Source organism: Phyllobates terribilis, unplaced genomic scaffold, assembly GCF_046119375.1.
Source record: "Phyllobates terribilis strain yellow unplaced genomic scaffold, ASM4611937v1 Scaffold_13__5_contigs__length_258822181, whole genome shotgun sequence".
In the NCBI taxonomy this organism is placed as follows: domain Eukaryota; kingdom Metazoa; phylum Chordata; class Amphibia; order Anura; family Dendrobatidae; genus Phyllobates; species Phyllobates terribilis.
The window spans coordinates 96,626,937-96,639,014 of NW_027362773.1; the positions used below are offsets into that span (position 1 = coordinate 96,626,937).

Sequence of the window (12,078 nt, forward strand, 5' to 3'; positions counted from 1 at the left end):
CTTTCTGCTATTAATTCCTGGAGTCATTATTTTTTAGATGTCACTTTTTGCCATTCATATTCGGTGTCATCAACTTCTGTGACATTGGACAGAAACTTTTCCAACTTCACCTCATTTACTGAGAACAAACCAGTTCTGGCAGCTGCTAATTGATTAGATTCTTAATTGCTGCTGAGCATTAATCGTCCCAATACTTCACTGTCACTCTGCTTTTCTGCTGCTGTCACCGGACTTCTGTATTTATTCACATCAGGCAGATACAATTATCACAATCCATCTCAATATCGGGAATCCACCGATCATAGAGAACATGTAATGCAGGGGACACGGCACATGAAAGGATTTTAAATCATTATAGAAAATACCCAAATTTTGCATCTAGCACTCGAGAAATCATCAGACCTAACTCTACTCTAGTCACATCTGTGTGGTGGGAGCCACCCGAGTTACATGGTGGACAGTGGAACCCATTGACTTTCAGTATGGTCTGTTACGTTTTGTCATGGTGTCCATCAGTATTCAAATTTGGGATGAAATTTGGGACACAGGTCCCAAAAATTGAGTGAAAGTTTAATCTTTTTATGATCTCTAGGGTTTGGTCCAGCATAACACTTTATCACTAACTCACGAGATATTTGAGAAGTTGCTTTGGGACCATCAACAAGGAAGAGAATAAAGTCCTAGAGCCTCATATGAATAGAGCAATGGTTGGGCATGCAAAGCACCACCACTATATTGGGAATGATGGAGGCATCTGGCCGGAGCTACATATGTTTGACCATTGCTAATGTCAAATTGGGAACTCCGCATCCCCATTATCTGAATCAATGCAATGTCACATGCGATGTTGGGAGGCGCTGCTGCACATTGGCCCGTTTAGTTGCAAGCTGGGGGATATAGGATGCTGCCGGGTTTGATCCACTTGGACCCACGCAATCTAGAGAAAGGAGCAATGGTCAAGTATCAATTAAAATCCTCCTTCTGTGGAATAGCGCTATTCTTGTCACGATTTCACTCCTCAGTGTGTCTGGGATGCAGTTACTGACGTCTCAGCCATCCAATCTGGTGCCATCAGTACTTTGATTGACAGCTCAGTGTGCAGTCTGGTGGAGGGGAATGCTGAACTGTTGGTGTTTTGATTGACAGCTCAGCCATCCAATTTGAGACTGGGAGGTGCTGGCTGTCTCCAGGTGTTCATTGTCCCAGGTGATTGCCCGGCTACTTAACTGGGCTGTTACTCCCAGACGTACATTCAGCTTCTGTGTGCTTTGTCTCTCTGTGCCTTGTGTTCTGTTTGTTGATCTTTCGTTGCCTGACCTTGGACCTCGTTCTGACAATCTGTCTGTTTACCCCTTTTTTTCTGATCCGCTATCTTCCTGGTATTTTGACCTCGGACCATTACCAGATTACGCCTTACACTCTTTCATGTTTATGCTGAACCCTCCTATTTTTTGACCCCGGATTCCTTGACTATCCCAACTCACGGCTTGGCCATGAGAAGCGACTAAGCACCACATTCTACTTCAGGTGTTGAAAAACGCTGCTGCATGCTGGACCGTACAAATACATGCAGTTGTCAGATCAAATAGTCCCATGGGGCTTGAGCTACCATCTCTAAATGCCCAACAGGTAATAAAGGGTTAAAGCAGTTGTGTAGACCCTCTATTGGTCATAGACCTAACAGAGAAGGGTTCGGGCGGGCTGCCTATGACCTAACAGATTTCATTGACCGAAAATGTGGTCAACATTTCTGGAGGAGAGTGGAATAAGCAGCCATCAGAAACATAGCACCACTTGACTGGTATGCGGTAAATAGGTCCGGCCCCATAGTAAGAGAAACATGCCCATATCATGGCACCATGCTTCTCTGTCTTCAGAGTGTACTGTGGCTCGAATGCAGAGTTTTGGGGTCGTCTAATGAACTGTCTGCGGCCCTCGAACCCAAGAATAAAAATTTTACATTCATCAGTCACAAAATGTTTCTCCATTTCTCTTTAGGCCAGTTGATGGGTTCTTTGGCAAATTGTATCCGCTTCAGTACGTATTTTTTTTATATTAATTTTTAACAGTGGGACTTTGCGGGGACTTCTTGCTAAGAGATTAGCTTCATACAGAAGTCTTCTGACTGTTACAGTACTCACAGGTTACTTGAGACTGTCTGTGATCATCCTGGAGCTGATCATTGGCTGAGCCTTTGACATTTTGGCTCTTCTTTCATCCATTCGAATGGTAGTCTTCAGTTTTCTTCCACATCTATCTGGTTTTGCTTTCCATTTTAAAGCATTGAAGATCATTTTAGCTGAACAGCCAATCATTGTCTGCACTTCTTTATAAGTTTTACTCTCTTCAATCAACTTTTTAATCAAAGTACGCTGTTCTTCTGAACAATGTCTCGAATGACCCATATTTCTCAGGCTTTCAAGGAGAAATGCATGTACAACATGTGCTGGCTCCACCCTTACATAAGGGCCACCTGATTCACACCTGTTTCTTCTCAGAATGGTTGACCTCACTAATTGAACTCCACACTGCTATTATTTTGTACACACCTCCTTACAATTAATTATTCGAATACACAGACTCAAAAACCTGCAGATTATGAATGCTGAGTCTGGTGGTTTTCTTAGAATCTACTGCACCAAGTGGTAAATTGTTTGACATGTGGTAATATACCGTATTTTGCGGATTATAAGACGCACCCCAAATTTTGGGGAGCAGAATAGGAAAAATGTGTTTTTTTTGTAAACAAAATGGTGCGCCTTATAATCCTGTTTACCTGGGGGGCAGCGGTGGTGGAGCAGGGGTCACACATACCGGAGACTGGCGGGAGTTAAGCAATGCTTAGGGTCCTGGTGGTGGCGGAGGTTGGTGGCAGCTGAGGCGGTAGTGGGGCGATGCTGCAGGCCCCCAGTGGTGGCGGGGCGATCCTGCGGGCCCCAGTCATGGTGAGGTTGGTGGCAGCTGCAGCGGGGTGATGCTGCAGGCCCCGGTAGTGGTGGAGGTTGGTGGCGGGGTAATGCTGCGGCCCCGTCCTCAGAAGCCGGCAGTGAGTGGACGCAAGGTTCTCTATCCTGTACATCATACATAGCGCTGTGCTTCGGTAAAATGGCCGCCGGAGCACGTGCAGATCAAGATTGAGATCTCGATCTGTGCATGCTCCGGCGGCCATTTTGCTGAAGCCCAGCGCTATGTACGGGATAGGGAACCTTTTCTCCACTCACCGCTGGCTTGAGGACGGGGCCACAGCACCATACCACCACCACCGGGGCCCGCAGCATCACCCTGCTACCACCACCACCAACGTCTGGGACCCCAATCCGACGACGCCTTTCCCCTCCCCAGGTAAAACCGTAAGTTTGAATTATAAGACGCACACCCTTTTTCCTCCCAAATATGGTGGAAAAAAGTGCATCTTATAACCAGCAAAATACGGTAATTTAGACCAAAAACAGTGATTAATCTGGTTAGTCATATTGGACTGCTATTATTTTGAACACTGCTGTAAATCTACATTGGAGCTGTATACACAAAACAAATGATTTTTAATTTAGCTTAATAGGTGATGTGCAATTTTTATTCTTAGGTGCAGCGGCGAACTTAAAATGATGGTGTGGTGCAAAAAAAATACATACCTGTTGGATCAGTTCATTAGATACAAGACAACAATCCCTTAGTAATTTTATTTTTTGGGGAGTTCTTGCATTACTTTGGAATAGACTGACTCCTTTAAAGATGGAAACAGAAAAAACTGTCCGGCACTTCCAAAACAAGAAATAGATGTGAACATGTGCTTACTAGGAGCACCTACCTCCATATACAACTAACAAACAAAGTAGCACACTGTAACGCTAAGTATGCGAACATGAAATATATGAAATATGAATAGCATTACTGCTGTAGAAAATAGAAATAAATGAGAAATCTTAGCGCATAAACTGGCCAATTCATGTGTACCTGGTAGCCGCGATAGGGTCCTGGTATTTTGAGAAAAGCCTTATCAATGTGAATACCTCTCTAAGGGACATCCTTCTGCTTATGTGTGGGATAATAAGATCCTGCTGTAATTAAAATTGCCTCTGGCATAGAGGCGGAGTGCTCAGTCAAAGCTTATACATAGAATCAGAAAAAACTGGTCAGCACTTCCAAAACAAGAAATAGGTGTGAACAGGTGCTTACTAGGAGCAGTCATCTCCATATACAACTAACAAACAAAGTAGCACACTGTAAGTATGCCTTACCGTGGCTACCAGGTAGACATGAATTGGCCAATTTATGCGCTAAGATTTCTAATCTATTTCTATTTTCTACAGCAGCAATGCTATTCAAATGTCATGTTCGCATACTTAGCATTACAGTGTGCTGCTTTGTTTGTTGTATATGGAGATGGATGCTCCTAGTAAGCACCTGTTCACACCTATTTCTGGTTTTGGAAGTGCCGGTCAGTTTTTTCTCTTTCTATGTATAAGCTTTATAAGCCTCTATGCCACAGACAATTTTAATTACAGCAGGATCTTATTATCCCACACATAAGCAGACGGATGTCCCTTAGAGAGGTATTCACATTGATAGGGTCCTAGTATTTTGAGAAACGCCTTACCGTGGCTACCAGGTAGACATGAATTGGCCAATTTATGCGCTAAGATTTCTCATTTATTTCTATTTTTCTACAGCAGTAATGCTATTCATATTTCATATATTTCATGTTCGCATACTTAGCGCTACTTTGTTTATTAGTTCCTTTAAAGATGGAGATTACTGCGCGCTGATTATACAGACAGATCATGGAAGAAACATCTTTCATCTCAGGACCTGAGCCCGGTACAACAGCACCTAACATGCAGAATGGGAAGTCTGCAATTTATGAAAGAACAGAACAGTTTAATTACAATGCATAATAATGAACGCCTAAGGTGGCTTGTAGGAAATCCAGTTTTGTGTCTCAGCAGAAGATCGCTGAGAGGTAGACAAGCATGAACTGTAAGCTAATGAACATGGGGCAGACGGCTCTAATGATGGGAGCTGTCAGTGACACTCGTGCCGGGAACATACACGTACTGTATACAGTATGCCCACGAGTCAACAGCCTGAGCAATCATCAAATACACAGCGTTCCAAATTATTATGCAAATTGGATTTAAGAGTCATAAAGATGTCATTTTTGGTTTTTCACATAACCTCATGGATGGTTTTTGCATCTTAGGGCTCTATGGATAACTGAGATTAATCTCAAACACCTGTGATAATTAGTTTTCCAAATAAGCCCAATTAAAGGAAAATGACTTAAGAAGGACGTTCCACATTATTAGGCAGCCACGGGTTTCAAGCAATATGGGAAAAAGGATATCTCTGCTGCCGAAAAGTGTCAAATAGTCTAATGTCTTGGACAAGGTATGATTACAATTAATTTTTTGTGACCTATCTAATGTTATCATCGTACTGTGAAGAGATTTATGGCTGATACGGAGCACAGATGGGTTCATGCAGATAAAAGCATAATGAGGCTATATGCGCACCATCCGTATTTGAAGCAGAAATTTCCTGAGCGTTTCTGCATCTCCTTGGCAGAAAAAAGCGCATGCAGATTTTACATGCGTTTTTTGATGCAATGTTTGAAGCGTTTTTGTACATCAATGAATGCTTTTTGAAGCTAAATAAAGTTATTTGGTGCGACATTGCTTAAACCTTGGATCACCATCAGAACTGGGGTGAGTATATTGGTTAATTTGAATGATTAAATAATGTATGTCTGTTGTATTTCAAATAAAGTGTTTACTCTGTGTCTGTGTGTTTATTTAACTCTTTACTGTAATTGAGTTTGGTCATGAAAAGTTCTGATTGATACCTTTTCATAACCAAACAAGAGCTAGGTGTCAGCTAGTCCCATTCACCTAATCTTCATCAACATTTCTATTCATCTAATTTATGCGCCAGCTGTGAGCTGGTATTTTTAGTCTGGGAAGGTGCCATTTGCAAACATGGTCTCTGGCCATAATTAACATCTCACAGCTGGTTCGTTAGCAACTATGCCCCCCCCCCCCCGATCAGCACTCAGCAGCGATCTGGAAGCAGCCTTTTTTTTTGTTGCGTTCAAAATGCGGTGTTCTAATGCCGCACTTTTGTAGTCGGTACATGTGAATCCACCACATACATAGACACATCAATTGGTCAAAATCTGCAGTAGAAACCAGCGTGTCCGCTACAGAAATTGACACGTTGTGGGTGAGTTTGGGTAAGTGGCCATGGTCAGGAGCCGCAGCAGGTTTGACCCTGCGTGTTTACAGAGTGTCAAACCCGCAGCGTCTATGAGACGCCCCCATTACTAACTGCATAGTAAAATGGTCGCTGCCTTTTCAATAAAAACACAGCCAGAATAAAGTATTTTAATGAAATAAACTTAAAAAAAAAAAAAAAAATGATTGTATGCCTTTGTCCCCGAATCCCTCGATCTTCTGAAAATAACGTAAAAAAACAAATAACCATGTCCCTCACCTGTCCGCCGTCAATAACGTAGTCCACGTACCGCCAACGATTGTCCCACGACAATCCGTGTCACTTCTACAGCAGTGATATCAGCAAACACTGATGTCACTGCTGTAGAAGACAGCATTGTATACTGACAGGGGTGTAAAATCACCCCTGTCAGTATACATGCTGCTGCAGGAGGTCACTGGGGTTCATCAGCTGATGAGGCCCGGTGAGCTCTCACAGCCATCACCCTGGGAACTTTCTTCTGAAGGTTCCCACCTTGAGGTCGCGTGACCGATCAGCTGATCGCTGACGTCACTGCAGGTCCTGGCAGCTCAGTACACTGCGGGGAGCGAGCCCGCTCTCCACAGTATACAGCCGGGAAGTTAGGGTCGCTGCAGGGGACCAGGACACCGGGGAGCGCCGGACAGGTGAGTATAGAGGTTTTTTTTTATTTTTACTTTGTTTTTTTATTTTTTTTTACACCATGTGGTAGCCGGCTTGGCTGGGAAGACTACTGCTCCTCCCAGCCACGCCGCTCCCGCTGTTATCAGCGGGAGCAGAGGTCAGATGAGGAGTTGTAGTCCTCCTCTCCAACCTGGATACCACTCGCACCGCGTTTCCACTGCGAATTTGCGATCATTGACTTTAATTAAAATGCATTAAATCCATATATACCTGCGGGTTTGCTGCGGTTTAATGCAAGTCAATGGGCGTGAATTTGCAGCAGAAACGCCCGCAAAATGGTCACGCTGTTTTTTTTAGCGCAGTGCGAATCCGGAGCGGAAATTTCTGCATCACGTGCACAGTACATCCGGATTACCATTGCTATACCTGGCAGACCTATTAACAAGCGTTTTTGCAGCGTTTCAGCTGCGGGAAAATGCATCAAAAACACGTCGTGCACACATAGCCTGAGGAAGGTTTCTGCCAAATTCATCGGATTAAGAAAGCAGCTGCTAAAATACCATTAAAAAGAAGCCAACAGGTAGTTGAAGCTGCTGGTGCCTCAGGAGTCCAGCGAAACTCAAGGTGTAGGATCCTCCAGAGGCTGCAGTTGTGCATAAACCTACTATTCGGCCACCCGTAAACAGCGCTCGCAAGCAAAAACTGTTGCAGTGGGCCCAGACATACATGAAGACTAAAATTAAAACAAACAGTCTAGTTTACTGCCGAGTGTCCTGCAATCCTGGACGGTCAAAACAGATGGAGTAGTGGATGGTTGGTGGAAGGCCACCAGGTTTTAACAAGGCTGCGGCATCAGCAAGGAGGTGGTGGAGTCATCTTTTGCTTGGAATCATGGAAAGAGAGCTGGTAGCCCATTTTGGGTCCCTGAATTTATGAAAATGACCTTGGCAAAGTATATAAAGAGTTTCTAACTGACCCCGTTCTTCCATGATACAAAAAGAAGAACTGCGCCGTACATAGCAAAATCATCTTCATGCTGACAGTGCCCCAGCTCATGCTGCAAAGAAGCCTCCGAGTCATTGGCTGCTATGGGCATAATAATAACTCATGGGGCAGCCACCATCCTCCCCTGACCTCAATTATATTGAGAACCTTTGGAGTATCCTCAAGCAAAAAGATCTATAAGAGTGGGAGGCAGCTCTGTGAAGCTATTCTGACATCCTGCAAAGAAATCCAAGCAGAAACGATCCAAAAACTCACAAGTTCAATGGATGCAAGAATTGTGAATGTGACATCAAAGAAGGCTCCTATGTTGCATGCGACTTTCACTGTTAAGATGTTTTTGATCAAAAAAGCGTTTGATTGCAGTAAATGTGACCTCTTAATTCTGCAAAAATTCGACCAAATGACCATTTTCAGTTCTTTACAACCTATAAAATGTTTGGAAACTTTGTTGTGCAGAATAATTTGGTATAGTGCATTGAGAGTTTTTTTTTTTCAGTTTTGAAAAAGATCCTGTTATCATTTGGGAGGTTTGTCCAATAAAAAGTGATTCATCTTCTAACTGCTGATGATTTGAAGATTATACTGACTGATTTGCATTGACCATTTAGGAAAATCAGAGAAAAATAGCATTTGCATAATTTGGAACGTGGTGTATTTACTAACAAACGCCAATGCAAAGTACTGTAAGGACGCTAAGGCTTTCCCTTTCTCCGCTCCCTTAGTCTACTGCTATATGATGGCATGCCGCCTCGACATATCGGAACATTCCGGAATCACGGAGATGCAACCGCATGAATAAAAAAAGCTTCAAGTGACTGCTGCCATTGCAAAAACAACTGACCCAAAAGCCTTTATTCTGATGGTTTCACCATCACTTACCAGTTTTGCTTCCAAAGAACGATTTTCCTTCACCGTGTGATTCTACTGCATGTTGCATTGTAGGACTGGGCTTCGTGCACTCCAGAGATGGATACTTCAGGTTACCAAACATCCACTTCTCTTCCTGTCTGGGCGACTACCACTTCATCATGTTTACTAAATCTAGGGCGGCACGGTGGCTCAGTGGTTAGCATTGCAGCCTTGCAGCACTGGGGTCCTGGGTTCAAATCCCACCAAGGACAACATCTGCAAGGAGTTTGTATGTTCTCCCCGTGTTTGCGTGGGTTTCCTCCAGGTTCTCCGGTTTCCTCCCACACTCCAAAAAACATACTGATAGGGAATTTAGATTGTGAGTGATGATTATGTATATTATGTATGTAAAGCGCCGCGGAATATGTTAGCGCTATATAAAAATAAATATCTACAAAAATTGTCACAATAAATTCTAAAATTCTATCTGCTATAAAACAGACTCCCTCTAAAATCTGCACAGACTTGTTTCAAGGCCATCAATTTGTAAAACCAATACCAAAAGCCAACAATAGTGAGAAACTTGATATGTCAGATAAAGAGATGAAAGTACAAACTATGAAATCGGTCAATGAGCGACCATCAGTGATATTAGTGCCGGTTAAGACAAGTCTATCTGCACACGGGATCATCACAGATGTTGAATGTCCATCCGTCCGTCCATCGTGCACAGACCGAACCAAAGAACCATAGGAGACTCTTTTTTTATGACTTTATTCAAACTGATAGAAAAGTAAGTGCTGTACATCACTGTGACTTCTGCCATTACTGCAACATGTAGGTCTGGGTGACGCCATTTACAGACAGCGTTATAATAAGGGAGCGGGGGTCCTTCCTGTTCTTACGCACCGTTATCCTGCCATCCAGAGGTGTACCTGCAAAGAGAAGTAGGGGCCTTTAAATCCATTCATTTAAGCCAATGTCATGATAGATAATCACCTGTTCACCATCTAGTGAGGCTACATTATTAAGTAACTTGGGGTATCTATACTTTTGCAACTCCTTTTTTTCCCGGTCCATAGGAGACGAGTAACATAGTCTTCCTTCAACCTTAAAAACTATGTTACTAAGTCCATCTAGTTCAACTCATAGCCTAACATGTAGTCCGATCATTTCCTTTTTTGTTACTCCATCTGCCTCCTCTTTTTGATACCCTAGTCAACATAAAAGGAGGCAAAAGCGAGAAGGTACTACACATAGTTTGGCCACCTCTGTGGACAATTTTTTTTTTTTAATGCATTTGTGGCTAAAAAAAAAAGAATAATTTTTGCAATTCTGTTTCTTTACAATAATTTGCACCGGCTGTTTGTTTCGCTGCTCATTTGACTTTGTCTCATTTATAATCACAGAAAAACATCAAAGACAAAAAAGTTACAAGAGTTACATTGGAAAGTCAGAACTAGCTCACGGACAGATTCTCAGTTAAATCAGTCTGCAGATAGCAACAGGCAGCGCAATAACGAGGATAGACAAAGGCAAGACTGCAACATTTTTAATAAAACATACCTTTTACGGAAAAAAAGAAATAAAAAAAAAATTGTCCCCAAAAAGGTGAACAACCCCATTAACACCTGGAGGGGTGCCCTCATATAACCCTATCAGATTATAATAAGTAGGTCTATTAAGACTATATCAACCCCTTCCATGCCAAGCTTTAGGATAACTTATCAACCTGTTAGACTAGGAGGTTACTAACCTCATCCCACAGCGCCTCTAGTGGAGAACACAAAAAGGACACTTTCACTAAAACGTTTTTGAAACTTTTTCTAGCCATTTTGACGTGACATGGCTACGAAGAGTAAATATATGGCTTCTAATTTATGTAAAATTATGCATATTTTAGAACAAATTAATAGAAAGTTGTTCCAGCAGCGAGGTGATAAAAGGAAGAAATTTCTCCAAAGTCTACTATTTTAAGTCAAATTTATCACGCCATGTGTGTCATTTTCAAATATTTATGTCAAAGACTGACTGTCACTTCCACACAGAAAAACAGGTGTGACCAGATGCAAGCCAAGAGAGCCACTTCCATATGTAACTAACAAATTAAAGCTGCACTCTGTAAGCTGTAATATGCAAACATGGAATATATGAAATTGGAATTGCATTGCTGCTCTAGAAAAAAAAAAAAGTTAAAATGAAGATAGTTAGCGTATAAATTGGCCAATTCATGTGTGCCCAACAGGCAGTGACAAGGCGACCTTCTTTGCTCGGAACCTCAGGAGAGACACATCATATATGAGGTTAGATTCCCAGCAAAGAAGGTCGCCTTGTCGCTGGCTCAATTGCCCAATTTATGTGCCAAGTATCTTCATTTTAACTTTTTTTTTTCTAGAGCAGCAATGCAATTCCAATTTCATATATTCTATGTGTGCATACTATAGAGTTACAGACTGCAGCTTTAATTTGTTGTTTGCAAATATTTGGCACAATTTTCTCTATCAGGCATCAAATGTCACTTTTGATAAAATTTCCACCAGCAATAACATTGTAGGGTCCCTATTTATAGATCCTCTTCTCCCAGTAAAGAACTAGAGATTTTTACAAGAAATTCCAGAAAGTCCGTTATAAATTCCCGGCGTTCCTTGTCCCTTTAAATCTCTGGCATCAATTCGCAGCGCTTTACCGGAGAGAGGTAATCAATGTATAATTTGCTGGCTGGAAGCAGCGGCTAAACCCTCAATCTGCTTTGTGGAGTATTCTTCTCACTGCTGAGCTGAGCCTGGTGCTTCGTAACATGCGGGATGATCACCACAATTAATCAGTGTCGTGTAGATATCAAATGACTGATGTATTCGGCGGCTTGACGGCCCCGGAGCTGGAGAGAACGTCTCCGAGGAATAGATCCACTTCACCCCATCCTTATCATCTACCCCCTCCGGGCTCCCAGGACACTGCCTGCAGATTAGGAGGGAATTCATCCCTTTATTACCCCCACACCGCCCCTTTATTTACTCATTGGAGATGGTCTAAGTCGTACCCAACATGTATCTAAAGGGTGGAAAGGCAACATTGATACCACTGGGGAGTGGGAGAAAAAGTTACCACTTTGGGCAGAGAAAGGCAATGAGGAGGGGTAAATGTTAGTACTAGGAGGGGTAAATGTTAGTACTGGGAGGGGGTGGGCTAGAGGGAAAGTTTTACTTCTATCTAAAAATTTGGAATAATTGAGATTTTACTCTCGAGACTCAGGATAGAGCGGCCATGGATCCTAATACATGCAGACCACTGAAGGTCACTTACTGTAATTTATGCTCCTTGCGGGACTCCATCTCTCCCCCCCGTACAATC

The 12,078-nt window shown here is 42.6% G+C and overlaps 1 protein-coding gene across 2 annotated transcripts in view; it reads right to left on the reverse strand.

Annotated features, from left to right (window-relative positions):
* Positions 1–9,510: 9,510 nt before the first annotated feature.
* PRMT3 (protein arginine methyltransferase 3) overlaps positions 9,511–12,078 on the reverse strand; it is a 178,045-nt gene continuing 175,477 nt past the window's right edge. For both annotated transcript variants that reach the window (XM_073658227.1, XM_073658228.1), the window contains one exon: positions 9,511–9,662. In XM_073658227.1, coding sequence (XP_073514328.1) covers positions 9,553–9,662 — 110 coding nt within the window. In that variant the 3' untranslated portion in view covers positions 9,511–9,552. The remainder of the gene's footprint in view (positions 9,663–12,078) is intronic.